Source organism: Palaemon carinicauda, chromosome 22 (assembly GCF_036898095.1).
Source record: "Palaemon carinicauda isolate YSFRI2023 chromosome 22, ASM3689809v2, whole genome shotgun sequence".
NCBI classification, from domain to species: Eukaryota; Metazoa; Arthropoda; class Malacostraca; order Decapoda; family Palaemonidae; genus Palaemon; species Palaemon carinicauda.
In genome coordinates, this window is record NC_090746.1 from 112,265,386 (window position 1) to 112,287,873 (window position 22,488).

General features: G+C 35.5%; 1 protein-coding gene across 5 annotated transcripts in view; it reads left to right on the top strand.

The window, feature by feature from the left end:
- The window catches only part of Tao (Serine/threonine-protein kinase Tao), a 49,289-nt gene extending 30,921 nt beyond the window's left edge, over positions 1-18,368 (top strand). For 4 of the 5 annotated variants that reach the window (XR_011039483.1, XR_011039481.1, XR_011039484.1 and 1 more), the window contains exons 9-13: positions 8,577-8,738; positions 11,098-11,205; positions 14,004-14,093; positions 16,467-16,586; positions 17,473-17,538. Coding sequence is in view for 1 of the 5 variants with exons in the window: in XM_068346638.1 (XP_068202739.1) it covers positions 8,577-8,738; positions 11,098-11,205; positions 14,004-14,096; positions 16,471-16,586; positions 17,473-17,746; positions 18,223-18,348 (879 nt within the window). In the remaining 4 variants the exon portion in view is untranslated. Of the gene's footprint in view, positions 1-8,576; positions 8,739-11,097; positions 11,206-14,003; positions 14,097-16,466; positions 16,587-17,472; positions 17,747-18,222 lie in introns of those variants that run through there. The other variant, XM_068346638.1, reaches the window with a different exon arrangement.
- The last annotated feature ends 4,120 nt before the right edge of the window (positions 18,369-22,488 follow it).

Genomic DNA, 22,488 nt, shown 5'->3' on the forward strand with positions numbered 1-22,488 from the left:
GATCTATATTGAGAACTGTGTGAATCGAAAGGTTTGATTTAGTATTCATAATATACATTGGCGGAAATTATTAGAGCACAAGATCTTCAGATATCAAGATTTTGACCAATCAATACTTTTGGTGTATGAAAGATGGTCATAATAGTTTCAGACCTTTCCTCAGTTAAAAATGGATTGAAGAAGTATAGGATTTTTAAAGTTAGTAATTTTTGTTCTTAGCCATTTTAATTTCATAATTGTTCAGTTAATCAGTTTTAGAATAAGACCAAAACCAATGTTATATTTCGAAAACTAAAATTATAGTTCGCGGTTAAAGGAAAATGAGTATCGAACTCATAACTGTGTTTTATACCGTGAACAAATTTGGATCCCCTGGAAATAGTTGATTGCATAAAAATGCAGTAATGGGGTTTTTTCGCTTATTTCATAATTTGAGGTAAATTCCGAAATTAACATCTTGCGTTTTCCCTTTTGTTCAGTCCAGAGAGGAATTCTGTAGGTAGTTTTTGTATGTTATATAAGATATTTGTATTAATGATGAACCAAGACTTTCCAACTGTTGCAAAGGATGTAAATATACAAGGCGAACCCTTCATGTATTTTTCTGGGATTTTTGGTATAATAAGATTATGTACTATTCATTACAAAAGTATTCAATTTTTTTTTTAAGTCAAACAATCAGTTGTAATGCTAATCCAGACGCGTTGGTGAGCTGGGCGTGGTTGTTATGTGGACAGCAGTGGACCTAACCCTAATCCAAATTCTTGCACTGAATATGAATTGTATTCGTAGTGTTTATCACTGCCGTACTGAATCACATTTTTTTACACATGTAAAATACAGCCACTGAGTTTATAATTTTTAGGTAATTTTTGTGAAAAGTACAGTATGGCTTTTTGTACATTTCCATGCACTTTTTTAGTGTCATCAATGTTTAAATGCCTGTTCTCCACAAAGATATTAATCTTGTTACATGTAATGTTAATGTCCTGTTCAGTACTAAAGGATGTAATGCTTTATACACTGTTTAGGCAATACATGTATTAACTCTCTTTTTTTTGTCTGTGATGCTTGTTATAGGTTATCACCATGACGTATGATGAGGCTTAGCCTCTTGGCTAACTTATGTCATTGTTAAAATGCCATTACATTGCTGAGTTAATCAAATTAATAGAAGATAAGGCAAGGCTAAAGGTGCAGTTGTGATTGACACTACAAGATACAGGTTCAATTCAGTGTACAGAATACCCTTAAAATCAATTTAGAATACAACATAATGGCATTTGAAGACTGAAGTTTGATAATGGCCTTATAGATTTTTTATATTTTTTATTTTTTTTTTTTTATCCGTACCCCCATAAAGTTCATTAGGGGTAGCAGGTATGTAGAAGCATTTTATTCTTTATAGTGTAAGATTTTTATTGTAAGTGTTTTGACTTAAATTTTTTATGAATAGTTTTTACGGTACTTTTAAAAGGTAAAATTTTAGGAATTTGAAGTATTGACTTGGATTTTTATCTTGTTGTTATTGTGTGAATGAATAGACTGATTGATAATTTTTCACGGGTGCTTTTTCAGAAAAATATATTTTAATGTGCAAGCCGTAAACTGTTGGTATATCAGTGTTTAGACATACAGCTTGATATAACTTTAGAGTTAATCAGATGATGGTGTAAAAATGTGATTTGATACTTATTGCTCCATCCCGGTGTCTTCTGAAATTTTGCTTTCTTTGCTGCAATCGTTAGGTGGTACTGAGGGTTCTTACTGCCCCAGCTGAAATGATATCTGCTGCCTTTCACTTTTTTCACCTGTTTCTTTTAGTCTCTTCCCATCTATAGTCCATTTCTTTTAGCGATGCAGATTTGCACCGACTCTCAGCGGTGCCCTTTTAGCTCGGAAAAGTTTCCTGGTCGCTGATTGATTAGAATTATCTCGTCCAACCAATCAGCGATCAGGAAACTTTTCCGAGCTAAAAGGGCACCGCTACGAGACGGTGCAAATCTGCATCTCTAAAAGAAATTGACTATAGCTGTCCATTTATTCCTAAGTTTTTACCTTCAATTATTGGAGACCTGTTTTGGAACCACAGTAAAACTAATGTCTTGAAAGAATTTTTACATACAGCAAACTAATTCTTTCACAATTTTCTGAAGGTGGTATAAATATGGAAATGTGTTGAATTTTTGCTTGTAGAATGAAGGAAATTTTATAATTTTCAAGTTGGGTTAGAATTGCAATACTTGTCAAATCATATGGGGGATACTTATTAGTGCTCATAGATACTAACTACACTACCCATAGCATTATACCTAAGTATTTGGAATTAATTCACTATATCTCGGTACCCCTCTCTGAAATACTTACATCATTCATGCTTTGTGTCTTTCACATTGGCACCGTTCTTATTTTTGTATGATCTATCCAATGTTTTACTTACAGTTAAAGGCTTTTGTCAATTTGGAATGTTAGGTAACGTGGTACTTATAAAGTACTAATTGTTTGAAACAGTTTTTCATCACAAATCTATTGCTATATTTTGCCATTTTTGTTTGTCCTAAAAGTTCTAAATGGTTAAGTCCTAGTGGAAAAGATGACAAAAATGGTAGTTATTTGGTAACCATATACAGGCCGTGGTCAGAGCTATCAGTCCTAAGATTCTTTGACCAGGCGAGTCACCATATCACTCAGGGAGAAATTTCCTCAAGTATCTTCTGCATTTTTTTTCTTTCTTTAATTTTATAATGGATTATTTGTTTACTGTTATTTTGGATTCTCTGTCCTTGCATGTCAATGCCACATCCTTCTACTATGTGGACTATAGTTTGTCCAGCACTTTTTAAGGAACAGGTCTGCTCCCACTCATGCTTAGCGCTACTGAAACGCTCAAAGACTTGTTCATGCAATTGATTATAAACTCGCAGTATACACACTTCATCGATTATTTTGTGAGAAACTACTGTGCAGTATCTTTGATACTTGCTGTAGTTGATTAATACCCAGCTCCATGAGGAAAACATTGACCTATCTCCTAGGGCCCATCCCCAGAGACAATTCAAGCCAACATTCATGGTATGGAGGTAAATTTACTCTTGTGTTGAGGGAGATCTTTACACTGTACCTGTAGTTCTGTAGTTAGACCAGGTGGTAGCGTTTTTATATCCGAGAAGGCGATATCAAGGCTTTCTGGACCTCCATGATGTATACTCCTAACATTACTGAAGATGCTACCTGAAGGAAGCTTATCCACTTTGGCTGGGTAGACAAGAAGTATCAGTTAAAAGTATAGTATTTTGAGAGAGTCATAGTTTCTAAAAGTTTCACCGGGAAATGCTGTGGTTACTACGTGATCTCTCAGGAGTTAATTAATACTCTGTTGATACGTAGATGACAGACTTGATGTTTTGAGTCTGACAGATGTTTGCTAATGTCTTGGTTCTCATCTCCACCTCTGTCGAGACTTAGTTTTTGGCTCAACTGTAAGTGGAATCTTGAACTGTAAACAAGGTTTACCCACCAGGCCATTGATAAGGTCACAGTGGAAGCTTTTGCTCCCACAGTAGACATAAATAAGTTTTTTCTTGCAAGCAATTCAGGGTCTACAGGCCATATTTTTAGCTGAGCCATTCTTGGCTAGAATTTTCTTTTGTTGACAGAATCCTCAGAATCTCTCCCTTAGAACTCGTGTTATATTTTTTTTTCTCTAGATCACAACAATATATGCTGTAGAAGGTCAATAGTTTTGATTCTAACGTGAACTTTGGAAGGACCCTTCTCTCTGGTTACGGTTCTTTCCCTTTGCCTACACATACACCGAATAGTCTGGCCTATTCTTTACAGATTCTCCTGTTCTCATACACCTGACGACACTGAGATTGCCATACAATTCTTCTTCACCCAAGGGGTTAACTACTGCACTGTAATTGTTCAGTGGCTACTTTCCTCTTGGTAAGAGTAGAAGAGAGACTTTAGCTATGGTAAGCAGCTCTTCTAGGAGAAGGACACTCCAAAATCAAACTGTTGTTCTCTAGTCTTGGGTAGTGCCATAACCTCTGTGCCATGGTCTTCCACTGTGTTGGGTTAGAGTTCTCTTGCTTGAGGGTACACTCGGGCACACTTCTATCTAGTTTCTCTTCCTCTTGTTTTGTTAAAGTTTTTATAGTTTAAATAGGAAATATTTATTTTAATGTTACTATACTTAAAATATTTTATTTTTCTTTATTTCCTTTCCTCACTGGGCTATTTTCCCTGTTGGAGCCCTTGGGCTTATAGCATCCTGCTTTTCCTACTAGGGTTGTAGCTTAGCATTTAATAATAATAATAATAATAATAATAATAATCCATTCAACTAACTTAGGCAGAGTTTGGTTTCAGCCTTTTGATTTGTTTTGCTTGAATTGTACTACAGTATTTATTTGACCAATAAGTACAGTATTGGGATTTGGATAATGTTTTTTTTTATTTATGAACTGAAAATTCTAGTCCAGCTCTGCTTGTACAAGGTTCCCAATTTACAAACATGAAGATACAAACAAATCCAACTGAAAATAAATAAGAGAAGATGAAGAAATACTGTAATAAAACAATATTATATCATTTAAACAGTAAGCAAAACTACATTTGTAACAGCCTGCTATCTACTAAATGTGAAACACAACCGTATGTTGACTTTTCTAGCTTGAAATCCTAGGCATTGGATTCAAATTAGGCTTACTCTAGGCCAAAATCTAAGAAAATTCAACTTACAAACCATTTCTTGGAAGCTAAAAAGTTTGTAAGTTAAGTTAAGTACCTTCTGTATTCACTAACTAGACAAGCTAAGGAGGAAGAAGTTTGCTCAGACTGATGTGCTCACCTGAGGGTTCCCAGTGCTACCAACTAACTGCCATTTTCTTTTCATTTTATCAAAGACCAAATTGTGCAGGACTTCTTCAGTGACAGATGAAAAAGGGAAATTATAAGTTTATTTTTTTTTTTTAAAGAAAGTCTTGTATTTTAGAAAAGTCATTCAGGGAATATACATATGCTTTATTTAAGCTTATATCAGTTTATTGTAATTGATGTAAGTTAGAAAGCATGTCTTTGAAACATTGGATTGCGTTTCATACAGTTTTCACTGTCAAATCTATCTACAAAGCGGATTTCTATTGTTGAATGTCTACCAATTCATTTGCTTTCTGTATTGATGGGAATAGAAATATCTTTGCAATTTTACTTAACCAAAGCTTTATACTCTATCTAGATTTTGGATTTGAGAATCGATGCAAGAATGGATGACAGCGAGTGAAGTTTTGTAGTGGTTATGTGACGTGTGTTATGTGAAAGGTTTTATTTGTTCTGACTAAGCAGATTCTAGTTTTTTCTTCAGATGCAAGTTGTACTAAATATGAATATTTAGAAATTGGATTTTTAAAGAAATTTCATGATATACTAAAGAAACATCTTGTTTCTTTGGTAATTATTAATTTGGAAAGGTGCTGTCGTTTGTAATTTAGAAAGAAATTGAGGGAACATTTAAGCTTCATGATTTTAAGTGATTAAAGATTGTATAACCAGACCACTGATCCAAAATTCTCTTCTCTTCCAAATTATTTGAAAAGGTTTTAAGTTTGAGGAAAACTATAAACCTTCAGATTATTGAGTTTCGGGTACATTATTTTCCCCTCATTTCACACACCATGGATATAAGTGAGATTACCAATGATGCAGTTCTTGAGACCAATTAGGCTACAATTTCCACATTTAGCCAGGAAAATCCAAAATCCTCCGATTTCATGGTTTAATAAATTTCCTGCTGTTGCCAAATCTTCCAGTCGTCATGTTTTCGTTAAGCTCTTCCAGCCTTTAAAAGGGAGCTCACTTTCCATATTTTTTCCTCTTGCTCAGGATTCAGTAAAAGCGTTAGATATTCTGACTCGTTTGCATTTTTGTAAATACTTCAAAGTTTTACCATACAAATTTTTGTGGTTACTTCCCCTTCACAATTTTACGGCAGAGCTTTTCATGTTACATTTGATTACCTTACTGGTAGATTTTGCCTAAAATTGGTAAAAGTAGAGATCTTTAGTAAAATTCCAGGTAATTTTAAACATATCAAAATTGAAAATGTCAGACATTTGAATAATATAGTTTTTTTAGAAATAAAGTTTCCTCTTTTATTGTAAAGTTTATCGATAACTCAGTATACCTTTATAACTGTGAAGATGAGCCAGTGCTATTTGTAGTAAATTCAGAATTTGCTCTTTTGTCTGCATTGTATTGTTGCTCCTAATCATATACAGCTTATATATTATTATTTAGTTACAGCATATTTGATTTCATAGGTTTTCATATTTTCTTGGCTATTGGAGAATAAGCATTGTTGGATCAAGTCTCATATATCATTGAAATACTCGTTATTCATGACTGTCGTCAGTGGTAAAACTTCCACTATAGTCCATTTCTTTTAGCGATGCATATTTGCACCGACTCGCAGCGGTGCCCTTTTAGCTCGGAAAAGTTTCCGGATCGCTGATTGGTTGGACAAGATAATTCTAACCAATCAGCGATCAGGAAACTTTAACGAGCTAAAAGGGCACCGCCGCTAGTCGGTGCAAATATGCATCGCTAAAAGAAATGGACTATAGTACATAGTACAACTCGTCTGGTTCAGTTTGAATATCCTTTTTGAAATTTTTTTTTTTTGTACTTTTGCATCATAATTGAAATGGTGACATGATGAATTCTATGTGCAAGGAGAAGGCATGTTGAAGTTGGTTGACATGTTTTTGAAAGTAGGGATGTTGGGTGTGGTATTTGTGTAAATATTGTTGGTTATCCCTGTTCTGTAAAATTCATCCTGTCATATATCCACTTTTAATAAATCCTTTTAATACTTCTTGACCATTTACAATAATCTGCTTGGATAGAACCCATTAGTAGATGCAAACTCCATAGAGACTAGTCTTAGATTATAAGGAAATTATCGTCACACACCCATTTATGGTCGGCCCTTGACCATCTTTACTGATCAGAGTTTTTATAATGAGTATTTAGTCTATATAAAATGTATGAACAATTGTATGTACATATACTGTATTTGTGTAAGAAACAATAAGAATTGAGTGTTAGAACAGACTTGAATATTATATAGCTTAGACATGTTACGTCTGGTGATAGGGACAAAGTTAAGAATTATAATACTGTAGTTCTCAAACTTTATTTCAATATGTGTAGTATGTGCAGAAGGTACAAAACAGACAAGGAAATGCCATATCGTCACCCTCATAAACTAACTGCCTAAGTCATTTTCTCCACTTGTTGGGCAATAAAAAAAAAACCTCCTCATTTACTACATCTTTATATCATTGTATTGAGCTTCAATTAACATATCCTAATTCACAAATTCTTCTGTTAAGCATTTGTGAATTGAAGCTGAAGACAGTGATATAAAGAATTAGGAAATGAGAAGGTATTTTTTTTATTTCCCAACAAGTGGAGAAAATGACTTAGGCAGTTAGTTTATGAGGGTGACGATATGCAAGGAGACCTGTATTTAGGATGAGGTTTAGGTAGTTGATTAAGCTCATGCTTAAAAAAATCATGACTAGCCCTTTTCTATGAATCTACCAAGCTTTGTCTTGTTTTTCTACATTCATAGTCAAAGAAGAATTGATAGGATTAACTTTATTCTAATAGTTTTTCAACCCCCCTTAGTGCCAACTTTCAATACCCAAAAGGGTTCATAAATTGGCTTTGAAAGTACAATACCCATAGGTATACATCTACTGTGTCTATCTATATATTGTATTAATGACCTGTATATTTAATTGAAATATATTTACTAATATTCTTTCTGTGGTTATATAGCATATTTCTAAAACTGAATTAGGATATGCACTGTATATCTCGCACTGTATTGAATGAGATCTTTGGTGGCAGATACTGTGTACGTACATACTGTACATACATACATAAGCTGTTGAATGTTTCTCTACATTTTCCTCTTAATTGTAAATCATGTCTCTTAAATTTGTTCTGGGCAACATACTGGTGGTGTGGTGATAATTTATTGCAAGTTCATGATTTATGGTTTTAAATTTACTATTTTTAAGAAAACTGCCAAATGAAGATTCCTAAATATTTTCTAGATTTCTTTCCAGCATACAACCATCAAAATTACAGTTAATGGAAAATAAAAGGTTAAATATATTAAGAGATTATGCATCTTCTTAATACTTAAAATTAGATTAATTTTCTTAAAATAATAAAATAACTATATTAATGAAAAGCTGATTGCAGTAAAGCACCAATGTTATTTAAGAACTAGTATTATATTGGCAGCATTGTCTAATGAAACTCTGATTAATATCTTGTTACTGTTTGCAAAGTTGAGCTTTTTGATGGTTATATCAGTGTTTAGCGTATGTACAGTAGCTGGCGGAAAATATTGAAGCATATTTCTGATTATGAATGAATATATTCTTGCGCTTGCCATATTTAATATCATAATTGAATAGTTTGTTAGGTCATTAATTTTTGAAGCAGACCTTATACTTAAGATTCTCGTGGCTAAAATCTCTCCTGGTGAAATACAGCCGAGTGGTAATCCTGGAGAACCGGCAAACAGTAATTTTGCCACCATCAAGACGACGTCCATTGTGAGCAAGCAGCAGAAGGAACATCTTCAGGAAGATATGCATGCTGCCATGTCTGGGTACAAGCGCATGCGACAGGAGCACCAAAGAGCTCAGGCTAAGGTACGTTTCTTTACCGTTATTTTTTATGCATTGAATTAGTGATTGGTTGGTAATTATTCCGAATAGATTTGAAACTATGCAGCCTTGTGCTGTATGCTGTGCAGTCTTATCTTACAAGTTCTTGTCATTTTTTTAATAACCCTTTAACCCCCAGGCTATTTGGAAATTTCCAACCCTTAACCCCCAGGGGGTTATTTTTTTCCCAGCACATTTTGCAGTATATTTTTTTTAAATTGTTCTAACAGCCTTAGTTTTTGTCATAGAGAGGTCAGGTTGGTCTCATTCTCTTGGAAAATGCCTGAATTTTTTTCAAAAAATTATCAAAAATATGAAGAAAAAAAAAAATTTATTGTATTTTTTTGCAAGGACGTACCGGTACGTCCTTTTGGGGGTAAAAGGGTTAAGTGCCATTGCATGAATTCTACATCTGGATATTTTTACTCCTTTTAGTGCTATTAGACTCATTTTACACTCAGTTTTCATTTTTTCTCTTATTGCATATATGAAAATTATACAATTTTTTAGTTATAAATATCAGTAGGAATGAATTTTATACAGCTACACAATAATGATAAATTTTCAGTCTTATTTAGATAGTATTTATGCTAATATGAGTTTAGTACAATTTCCCTTAAAATGGCCTGGGTCTTCAGTGCCTAATTTTTGGATGAAGGCTTGGTGCTTAAAGCATTAAAAATATCAGTTTAAAGTTTGTCTGACACCTTTCTGTATACAGTGATATAAATTTTATTTGCTTTTCCCTTTACTACATAAGGTCCAATTGTATATTCTAACGACTAGACTTTTATAAAGAGGTTCCATAGTTTAGACTATTTTAGCTGGTGAGACAGAAGGGAGAAGTATTTTATGTAAATGACTTGCAACTACTCCACTGTAACAAGATTAAACATTATTAGATAATTAAATGTTTATAATTTAATTCAAATTATTGAATGTTTTGGGGGAGATTTAAGAGTATCATCTGCAGGTTGCTCAAATTATGCAAAGAATGGGTGCAGTTATTTCACAAATTGGAGTAGTTCAAGCAGTCGACGATGTTTCGTAGCTACAACTCAGATCCCATAAAAGAATTGTATCATAGTTTTTATTCCAATTTCATTTTATTGTTTATTTATGTCCTCCATATATTTTTTTAGCCGTAGCTATATTTCCATGTTATCAAGTATTTTTATGTCCTATATTATGACTACTGCATTAGCATAGGCGAGTGTCACCGGTGCTTGTGTACAGTACTGAATTTAGGTGTGTTTCGACTTGCATCAAAACTATTTACAATACGTCTTAGGAACAGTTCTTCGTTATAACCAAAAACTTCAATGCAGTAATCAGAGCTTCATTGCTGAGTACCAATTAATTCTATGTCTATGGTGGTAACTTGTATTCTTCTTCTTGGGCGTTATAACTCATCCTCCCAACCTTAGATCCCATACAGGATTATTTCTGTCAGTGCATTGTAGGTCATTACCAAAGGGCCCTTTAGCTGCACCCATTTTTCAGCTCTGTACTTTGCTTACATACCTTTATTATAAGAATAGATTCCTTCCCATCCTAGTTGTCATTTGATTCCCTTACTGAGTGCAACAGAGTAAAGGTTAAAGTGTATGAATAACTGGGTCAAGCTACAAGAAGGTGGGATAGTTGTTTCAAAATTTTTAATAAGACTCAAGAGGGCAGTTTCACAAGGGATAAGTTGACATAGAATTAATGGGTTTGTAATTTATATACTGTAACATATTTTTGTGTTTGGAGATAAACATTCTTTGCTTCTTAGCTTGAGTGTCAAGTCTGCAACAATTTATGTAATAAATTACCTCTCTGTCTTGTTTTGATTTTCTTTCCTCTTTGGTGGGACTTTTATTGGTATATTTTCATCTCGTTCAACTTAAGGGAAACCTTCGTTTAGAAGTTTCTTGTAACTCGTGTCAGGCCACTTCTTTTAATATTTACTAAATTGTAGAAAATAGCACTCTTAGATAGCTCTCTCCTTTTGTGGTTATTCATGGGACTACTAGGCTTTTGAATAGTCTTAAGAGGTGGGTGTATTGCTTTGGTATAAGGTTGAGCCTCACTTTTCCATTTTCTTATGGTTGAGCTGAACATTGTAAAGTCATGAGACTACCTATCCTAGTGGACTTTTTGAAATATAGCACAAGAGTGGGTTTGTGTGTGTGAAACCATCATGAAAAAAAAAATTGCAATAGGAATAAAGCAATTTTATATAGGTAGTAGTGCATTATTTTATTTTTATTGGTGGATGGTGTACTTTTCCATAGGGTAAGTCTTAATGATCCATTTAATTGTTTTTACAGTTTTCCCTTTTATTTTTTATATATTTCAGCTTGAGGAAAAATGTCGTGTAGAGATGGACAACCACAAGCACATGCTGGACAAAGAGTATGAAAACCTTCTAACACAATTTAGTAAAGAACTTGAAAAGTTAAGACAGGTGAGTGGTTTGTATTTGTTTATCCCAGGTACAAGGTCTTCCAAACTATAGTAAAATAAGTCTTTAGTTGCATTCCAACCTAACGCTTGTCATTTGATTACTAGTAAATCTTGTTTGTTCCATAACTAGAATACAAACCAACGCTATTTATAGGGGTATCATTTTCAGCGAAGCTGAAAGGACGAGTCGTTAGATTTCTAGCGAGTGGTAACCACCTATCCCGCTAGTTAGTGGGGGGCATGCTCTGCACCGTTCGATGGACCACCCCTCCTCTCTTGCTCACCGAAGAACTACGGTTGGTGGCTAGCCGGCTGATTCAAGCCTCCCTGTCGTTTCACCTACGAAGATCCGCTCGCGATGTTTACCAGATGCTGATTCCCTTTCCAAGGGTCACAGCCTTTGACCCACGAATCACCAGTGTGCCGATCTCCAGCTCACCGATCGATGCCTCGCTGATCACACCGATCGCGGACTCGCTGATCGGTTGCTTTACCAATCTGAAGGGTCCTCCCTATGTATGAACCACTGCGCCAGGCAACAGATTGCCACCTCAGTTGAAGACGGTGTTCCTACTCGCTTCGGCTTCGGCCAAGAGAGTCGGCGAACTGCATGGTCTCTCGTATGACATCGCCCATTCAAGGGGATGGGGAGGGTTAAGCTTCAACTTTGTCTTTAAGTTTATAGCCAAGACACTAATTCCAGGGGTATCGGATCTTAGATTCAATTCCTTCCGTATAACGAGTCTCCATTCTGTAACCGATGACCCAGACCATTTGTTACTATTCCCAGTAAGGAGTTTTAGGTACTACCTCAAAGGAACTGGAGCAACAGCTTGCCCCCGTGTACCACCTCTCTTCATCAGCATGGGAAGGGTCAAGAAAGGATCACAAAGAACACCATTTCTGCTTGGATTCGCACCTTGCACTTAATCCAGATCCTCCTCCAACACGTCGACCCAGAGCCGACAACGTCAGGTGTATTGCTACGTCCCCGCCCTTCAAACGAAACTACTTTGTAGCGCAGGTTCTACAAGTGGGCGTGTGGAACATCAGATGACCTTCACCAACCATTACCTGCAATACGTAACCCACATCAGACTACATTTTCTATCGGTCCTGTGGTGGCTGCAAAACGGCTGGATTAACACCTCAAGCTCCCCAATGGACAAGTAGCAGGAGGTTGAGGGCATTGTTTACCTAGTTTTAGTGTGAGTGAATGAACAAGAATGACTGGCTCTTTCTTCTCTTTATCCTCCCCTCTCGTGGGAAAATCTGCATCCAGGTTCCTCTACAAAGCTGACCTCAACCATAGCAGGTAAACCATTGTTTCCTTGTGTAACCTAGTATTGTGTTAATACTGTTGCGTCCCCATACCCTGGCGAGGTTTTATTGGGAATGTCTTAGTGACTTTGGACGAATCTTATGATTCGAAAGAACTCTTTCACATTGCTTACATCACAAACACACAGCTTGTGTAGGCCCCACACTATGCATACCAAGGTTTAGCGAGATGTTAAGGATTTAATTTTTCATGTGCTAACACATGAAGAGGAATCCCCAGGTAAAGACAAAAAGCCACATCGGCAGGGACGTCCCCCCTCCGAATAGGTGAGTCAACCCCTAAAAATAGCATTAGTTTGTAATCTAGTTATGGAAAAAATAACAAATTTGGAAGTAATTTGTAATTTTCCTTACGATACAAACCTTAGATATTTATACATACTTGTCCGCCAACCCTGTCTCCCGTCAAAGTCCTACCTGCAAGCAAAGTGAAGCTTAGTCACAGGTGTGTGAGTGATGGGTTTAGCTAACTAACCCCCCTACCCCTTTAACTAGCGGTATGGGTGGTTAACCCTCACTAGAAATCTAATGGCTCGTCCTTTGAGCTTCACTGAAAGTAATACCCCTATTAATAGCTACAGGTTTATATCGTTAGGAAAAATACAACTTCTGTTTTGTTATTCTGTAACCATTACATTGTTGTTCATGTTCGTTGTTTAAATTAATTGAAGTTACATCCTTTAAAATTACACTAATCCCAGTTGACTAGGAAGTAATGCAGTTTCAGTAAACTTGTCAGACATCAGTCTTGTCAGGGTAAAGAGAAGTTCAAATTTACAGAATTATTTACTCTTACTTTTCAATAATATTATATGCCCTTGACAGTGCAGTTGGTAGCAATTTTGTTGTTTGAATAGCCAACATAGAGAGTTGAATGCTTTCAAGTTTGATAACCCCTGGTATGTTTCCTAGGAATCATGGGATGTTTTGATATCCTGTATTAGCTTAGTGTTACTTTAGCTGACAAGCATAGAAAATGTGTTCTCTCTCTGAAAGGAAACAATCTTTTGTGATTGACCATGTATTCCATTCAATATTTTTGAATGTTGATAATATTAAATCATAGTTGATTTCTAAAACAGAGCCAACAATTTTTTCTTTCAAGAAAATTATTAATATGAAGGTCAATAAGATCTTAAAGTGCAGTAAGTCTTGTTATCTCTATTCCAAAATAGTCCATATATAGTAAAAGTATTTGTAATTAATTTTCATAAAAACTGAGCTAATTCAGTTTATTATCAAGGAAGTCAGACACTCAATTTGTGTAGTATTGTAATCAGCATCTTCGTCTTATTAATTAACACAAAATATGCTGCATTTTATCTATAATGTTTAAGGAAATGCCATTATATGTGTGTGTAAAGGTGTTTAGATTTGTATTTTTTCAGTAGTTAAACTTGAATGATTCAAATTAGTCTTAAAATATTTTTGCGTACTCATTCCTTATTTCAATTTCAGAAACACGAAAAAGAACAAGAAAAGAAGCTGGATTTGTGTAACATCACGGAAAAGAACTTGCAGAAGGATATAAATAACCGGCATGTTCAGGTAATTTAGCTAAATGAGTGGTTGTGTTTCCTTTGTCCTAGAACAGCAACCCACCTTTTTTATTTTTTATTAGCATACATGCAGATAACTGAAATATGCCAGTGCGAGTTTTTGAAGGGAAGTATGACTAGTCTGCAATTCCCAGATAATGCCACCAGGTAGCACAGCTAGTGTGTAAACCACACGTTTTTTCTGTACAATACCTTCTCTAGTTTTTGAAAATATCTATTTGCAGGTACTGTGCCTTCTCGCATATTATGATCTCTGAAATACTGTTACCTACTATAGCTGTTTCTCGTATATCAAAATTAAATACGATTTTCTTACCTCTTCAATTGTCTTGAGTTCTTGTCTTATTACGTTTGTTCCATTTTCCCATTCCGTTATGCTTGACTGGATCATACACATTCACACTATTCCCAAACATTGCCATTATCATTTTTATTCTCAATATTGTTGTGCTCCTCAGTATTTGTTTTTAGGTCATTATCATTTTTATTCTCAATATTGTTGTGCTCCTCAGTATTTGTTTTTAGGTCATTACTATCACCAACCTTTTTAGGCTATTTCTTGTATGTATTAATACCAAAAACTCAAAGGTAAAACTAAGTTGAAAAAAACAACCTGACAATAATATTTTGCAGGTATGGATATGGAGGTTGCTGTGTAAACCGAGTATTTAGTACCATAGTTACATTTGAATATCTTTAGACCTTTGGTGAAATACTTCTCGACTTTCTCAAAAAAATCTTTGCTAAAGCAATCAAAGCTTTCATCACAATATTGGACTACAGCCTTTTTCAAAACTAAAGAATGCCATTAGTCCTCGTTTATTCATGTCATATTGACTGCTGCTATTAAATACAGTAAATTTATTCTTAAAATATTGATACTATAACTGTTTACACTTGTGATGTATTTTTCTCCTGCCTTGCTAATTCTTTTCTATATGCGTTAAGTGATGAATAGAACTTTTCTCAGGTCTCACAGTATTGGTCGTTCCTCTTCTCGTCATTCACGCTTAGGGCACTTTCCGACATTATTGTTTACTTGTCTAACCGCACACCACAACCTACACTCTGCCTCAGTCTCCCAGTTGCCGTCATAGTGGTAACATTTGGTGTGCTATCCATCTTTTGGAACCACTTTTTTATTTTAAAGTTGCCATGATGTCCAAGAGAGGATCTACATCATGTGCCAAGGCACCAGCTGAAGGTGATAAAAGGTTAATGTTGAGTAGGTGTATGCTTCTTGAACGAGAACGCTGTACAGTACATGAGAAAATTAGACTAATGTTTCCAATACTAATTCTTATGACACCCAAATTTTTTTTTTTTTTTTGCCATAGCATACTTTATAAAGAAACAGGGGGAGTTGGATTAAGAGTGTTAGACAACAAAGGATTATAGGCTATCTCACCACCATTACTAAGTCACTGTGGTTGCTGTGGTGGATTCACCACCCCATAGTTAACCTCAAAATGGCAGTGATTGTCAAGGAAAGATTTACTGTTAATGTGTAAGATTACAACGTTCCTACTAAATCACATGAATTACATTATACTACACACAAAATATTAACATGAATTGCATTATACTACACATTAGTATTACAGTAAACCTTTCAGCTTTGCCAGATCCCGTTACCAACTCACCATTTTTTGGATTACCATGGATAGAGTCAAATGGTGCCTTGGTAAGGGCAGCAAGGCATCCTTTTATTTTTGTGTGTGTGTGGGAGGGGGAAGGGGGGGGATTAGCAGAATCTAGCTTTTTCACGTGTGTCTGTTACATAACGAAGGCCCATCTGAAACAAACCAAAGTCTTGGGGTTTTGATGTTGCATTGGATTCTCTGTTTTAGCCTTGGAGAGGAAAGTCTTTGAAGACCGCACAGCAGTTTTATTCCCTCAAAATATGTTAAAATATGTAAATAGTTTTTGGACTATAAGGTAAGCAATAGAAGACAAAAAGTAAAGTAAAAGAACAGAGAAACAGTTTTAATATATTCTACTTTGCTGCCTGTGGCTTTTATATTGTACCTGTTTTTGTTGCATATACAGTACAATAAAGAATATACTTAGCTGTACAGTATTTTACTTGTGTATGTTGCACTTCATCTGTTATTAGTGGCTTTTTATCAGATGATGCAAATAGGTTTATCGTCATTAGAAAAAAAGAAAGATAAATGTTGCACATGTAAAAATTAAATTACATTGCAATGTAAATATTAATGAAGGTCTATTAAGGTGCAGAACAGTGAATCACACATTTTTTTTATATTTTTATTTAGTTTACTTTAAGCAGTGATATTTTCCTCCACCTATGGAATACATCTGAATTGGTTATATCTTTTTTTTATTCTTTTCTTTTCAGGAACTTAAACAGTTTCCAGTCCATGTACAAGAAGCAGTACAAGGAAAATATTGAGAAGTGGAAGCGAGAATTATCACAAGATCCTAATACCCCAAAAAAGCAGCGAGAGGCACAGTTACAGTAAGTGTTATTTTTATAAACCTCCCTTGAAGCTCAGTACTGCTTTTATCCGCGGAAGCTTGGTATGTTGACATTAACTTATGAAAACTTAAAAATTTCTTGCATTCTTTCCTTCCAATAAAGCAATGCCTCTGGTAAATTAGTGGCACATAGTGTCTAGCAAGAATAACATGCTCCACTTGTCGCATTGGTGCTTCAGTCTCAGGGTCAACTTAGAAGTAACACTACATCCTCTATGGATTTCCATGATTTTCTATGTTTTTTATTTTATTGGTTTAAAGATGTTGTCATCTGGATTTGTTAGCAGTAGTGCAGCTTTGAAAAGGAATCTTTTGGGGTGATTTTTCAATTTAAAGAATTGTTGAGGAGTGTGAAGGCTCTCTCTCTCTCTCTCTCTCTCTCTCTCTCTCTCTCTCTCTCTCTCTCTCTCTCTCTCTCTCTCTCTCTCTCTCTCTCTTTTTTTTTTTTTTTTTTTTTTTTTTTTTTTTTTTTTTTTTTTTTTTTTTTTTTTGAATAGAATAGATGCTTATTTGATAATTTTCTAAACATGGTGATGCCTGTCTGCTAGTGATTGGATGAGGGACTCTGAATATGTTGATATATTAGAAATTGATTACATGAATACTGGAAACTTGATAAAACATAATTCTAAATTCTATAATGATATGTAAAAAGGTTAGATAGGATCTATGTTCTACAAGATTTTGCTATTAGTACTAATTGTATGTTGACATTTTAGAATTTCTATTGTATATTTTTACATTAATCTTATGCGTTAAAGACATCTATGGACACTTAATTATTTAAAAATGGTTTCTTTAACATGATAATTTTTCCAGGAGCAGATATTTAAAAAAGGTTGCTAACTTGATGTTTTTTTTCCCAGGAGCCAAAAAGAATACTTGAAGGCATCAGAGCGACAAGAAGAACAAAAACTAGTACAACAACAAGGGGAGTATTTACAATTAGAAACTAGGAAATTTAGACGGCGTGGTTTGTTAGCCTACTACGTTAAAGAGCAATCTTTACTTAAAGAGGAGCTCACAAAGAGAGAGCAGCAGCTTGAGGCGGCTCATTCCATGCTTTTAAGACATCACCAACTTACACAGGATCTTGAGTATCGCCAACAAAGAAATATTCACGCTCTGAAGGAGGAGCAGGTGAGTTGGAGGGAGGACATTTTAACATACCTTGTTTTTAGAATTACATTACGTTCCTTGAATGTTACAGGTCTTCTACTTACAAGCATCTGACTGAAAAACATTAGGAGATGCAAACACAAATCCTACTGAAAATAACCAACATAAAGAAATACTGTGATAAAAAAATATTGCTACATTTGTAGTAACTTGATATCTTTCATATGAAACCTGACTATTTGTTAACTTTTGTAGCTGGAAGTCATTGGAAAGAGTTTCAGGTTAGACCTAGTTACAAACAGCTTCTTGGTACCAATAAAGTTTGTAAGTTGAGCACCTTCTGTATTTTACAGTCCATTCAAAGGAAATGTAGGAATGACTTAAAATTAGTGCCTCTATTAGCATACATTGTAATTTGTAAATACAAAAACTAGTTGAATGCTTTTGCTAAAAGTGTTTTACATTTTAACTAACACCTTGTTATTTATTACTCCTAGATGAACAAACAACATCAAACCGAGTTGAGTAGTCAGCATGAATACATGAAGAGAGTTGAAAGAGACCTACGGAAAAAGCACGCATTGCAACAGAAACAACAGCCTAAAAGTCTAAAGGTATGTTAAGTACTCTTGAAGTGAAATCTCGCATTTCATAGGATTATTCATAATTTTTATTACATTAAGTTTTGAAAACTAATATTTTACAGAATTAAGGGAGGGGTTGATTAGTAAGGATTTTTTTGTCCAATGGATAAATTTATAAATTAATAATTGTTGAGAACATATTTCAGTATTATTTAAAGTTGTTTCATGTCTTTACTGTAGATCATGTATTGTAATAGACTTGCTATCAATTGTAACAGTCCAAGTACATTTTCCATGTGGATCATTCAGTTTGTAGATAGGTTTGATTGAATGCTAATATTGAAGAGAGTTTACTGATCCATCTGTCATGAATTCATATTATAACTAAAGTCATGTTGTTTGCAGATTATGGAAGGTAACTTTGTTGCATTAAAAGGTAATTTAAAGGAATATGTCTTGGTCACTGGGTTGAGTGGTTGTTCATGAAATCTTTACTTTCAGAACTTTGGAAAAATTTCACATTTTCCACTCCCAAATAATTTTGTTCCTACATGAATATAATCCTTCATACTTTGATAGGAGTATGCTTTCAGGTAAGCTTGATAGGGCTCTTAAAACTTAAGGTGGCAGTAGTTATGTGGAGAGTGGTTAAGCCCATACCAGTCACCGAGCTACCACTATGTTTTCAGCTGCCAGCTAGTACACACTTCCAGTGTCCTCATCTGACTCTTTAGATATTACCCTTGCTTTCAACCCGGTAAGGATGGTGCAAGAAGAAGATTTCTCTAGGAGCTGAGAGGCTTCAGGGTTCAGCTTATATTGAAGTGCAGCAGCCAGCACCCTTAGACTTCAGTTCAGTAGTCCCTCCTGTCAAGTCATTGCTTGAATGTTCTAGCTGTATTCATCTCATCATTCTTTCTGTACTCCCCATACCAATCCAGCATGGTTATCATCCTCTCTATCAAATTGAAGATCTTTCACAACCTCATGCAGGACATTTGTACAGCCTCTTTCTACGTGGTGTCAACACAAACATGGGGTTGATCGTAACCCATCAAGAAAGTTTTTTTTTAATCTTTGGCTTTTTCTGTTAGATAATTTTATGGGGAAATTGTTGGGTGCAGGGGATATTAAAAAAGAGGATTTGCAGTGTTAGCAGATAACTAGCTGTGTTAGAGTTGTCTGTGCAAACCAGTCAGTATTAACATTCTTGTTCTTGTTAGACAGCATTCCTGTTTGCTGTTTATTTCCTTGCGAGTGTAATGACATAATAATCCTGAGTAGATTGGTATTCCTTAGATATAAGTGTGTTCCATCGGAGGAGAGTTTTTCTGCCTCCAAGTGTGGAGCAGAAAGCTACCGCCTTTCATATCTATATTGTCTTCCCATTCCTGAAAGACACTAAGGACATATACCCTGAGATTTCTTTTCCCAGGGGAGTGTCATCATCAACCTGTATAAGCCCATTCATTCTCATCTACATTGGAGAGTCTTCAGTGCTACTTCCATAAGAATGAGTAGAATATGTCATAGAAGAAATTCAGGAAGTCTGATTGATAGGAGTGACGTATATGTAGCTGCCACTGTTTCTCTCCCTGCGGGAGAGAGAATGCAATGCATAATAGAACCTCTCTTCTTGAGTGAGTTCTGAGAGTTGTATGTGACTGTAACCAGCACTCAGTGTCGTAAGAGACTGAGCACTTGTACCCTCGTCCGAAATGAAGATCACCGTCCTCTTTCCCGTCCTTCTTCTAAGAGTTCCCGAGAGACAGCATGATTACCACTAAGGGAGACAACAGCTCAGCAGAAGAATAATGGTGATCCAGGTCCTCTCTCATACAAGCTACGTAGGAGGAAAGCTGAACGTCTCAACTCTGTCACCAAGACAGCCCTCCAGGCACGAGCTCTTCACAAGTACGGGCTCAAACCATACTTGAACTACCTTCCATGCGCACCTTAGATTCACTCGCTCGGTCTCCATGATAGGCAAACATGAGTATGGTGACATTGGCAGACTGTCTGTCTCCTGATGATCAACCCTACATGTACTTTGGTTCCACGCACACCTGGGATCCAAATGTTCGATGAACATGATGACAACGATGACTATGACGACATAGGCAGACTTTCTTGTCATAGACCTCTTGTATTTTTCCTAACCACATAAACCCGAGTCTTTTAAGTTACACTTCCTGCCTCAACCCTGCAAGTTTTTGGTTTAAGGTCAATGTGCGAGCTCAGTGACCTGCCCGGTGGGTACAGTTCAACGGCCACCCTCCAGCTAACTAATACTACCTTGTTATGATTTCATAGCCGTATCCAGCTTCGCTGAAACCATACTCCTATTCAAGGATTGGTAAATATGATTTAGTTTAAAAATTTGTCATGTTGCAGAGATCTTGACACTTACATTTATGATTATTTTCAAAAGGCATAGTTCAAATAAGATAAAGAAATTAGCCATATTCAAATTTTATGCTAATATTTGGCCAATTGAAAGCAGGATCCACTAGAGTAAGCAAGCAAGTTGATATTCATGAAGATTCTCTCTGGAGCAGTTGTTCTGTGAAGAAAATTCAAAAGATTCATAAATTGTCATGTAGAAGAAACTGTCAGGATTATATATTTACTGAACATATTTCCCAGAGACATTGTTTATAACCAAAGGCTGTGTAAACATTATAACATTATATGAGTATAATGTCATAAGGTAAATGGCATTTAAACATTTATACCTAAATCTTTTAGTCTAGAAGAAAAGGGGAAAATTATATTAACATGTATTTTTATGCACAGAGTTTTGAGACTACCTTTTAGAGCAAAACTGTTATTTGGGTAGTGGGGAAGCTAGACCTGATTGATAATTCTTATATTGATAGTGATGAAAACATATAGGTTCTTGAATTTTATTCCCTATTCCCCCCCCCCCCCCAAAAGAAAAAAACTTACAAGTGCTTACATGACAGATCCATTAATGATATACTGCATTGCCTAATATTAGTAGAGGAGGGAAAAACTACTTGCACCAACTTTTAATGCTCATGATAGTGAGGCCTCTACTGTCATTGGTAACATCCCTGACTGGTGATCGCTAGAATGGGGTTAGAGTCCCGCTCAGACTCATTAGTTCCTTTGGTCGCTGCAACCTCACCATTCTTGTGAGCTAAGGATGGAGTCATCAGTAGCCATTGCCTGGCCCTCCTTGGTCCTAGCTTGTGTGGAGAGGGGCTTGGGTATTGATCATTTGTTTATATGGTCAGTCTCAAGGGCATTGTCCTGCTTGATAGGGCAATGTCACTGTCCCTTGCCTCTGCCATTCATGAGTGGCCTTGAAACCATTAAACTGCTTCCCTTCAAATTGTGTGTGACATTCATAGAGCCAGCCTGTTTCTCTTCTCAATGCCTCTTCCATGGTTTCCCAGTGTTTTCATTATTATTCACATTCCTCTCATTTAATCAGTAATAGTTTATTTTATAGTATTTGTATTACAGAAGTTGCTCAGGTTTTACAGTATTAGTACATAGGTGTGTACCGACAATATTTTAATACTGCTACTTCAGACTCAGTTTATTCAGTTTTTCATTTTCTGGTCAGGCTAGTAGTTTTTTGGATAATGGATTTTTTCTCCATGAATATGCTTTTGCTATTTAAACTTTTCAATGAGTGTACACCCTTGTAAGAATGGAAGGATGATCATTAGTTTCCTTTTAAAGAAGAAATTATTCCTGTCAAGGCAATGGGCTAGGGAAGTGCTCTTTCTTGTATTTTCATCCGTCGGGGTCTATATTTAGGTTCCACCTTGAATATTTGAACAGATTAAAGTACTAAGTGTTCTTCATCTCTGGCCTTTAAACTTTAATCTTTTTGGATCATAGCAATGCTACACTGCCCTCACTAAATTCAAATTGAGATATGTGATGCTTAACATTATGGTTGTTACTGGGAATCATTTGCATAAGAAATTAGTTATGGTGGGTTCTTTGCTACCTACTACAGGAAGGGCTTATTAACCTCATTTACTTTTACCTTAAATTTCATTAATTCTATCTTTGGGAGTAGCAGAGGGTGTCATTAATTCTATCTTTGGGAGTAGCAGAGGGTGTGGCTGTATACAAGGTATCAATATTAACTCATGTTAGCAAATGCTCTCATATATAATTATGTGCACTAATTACCAT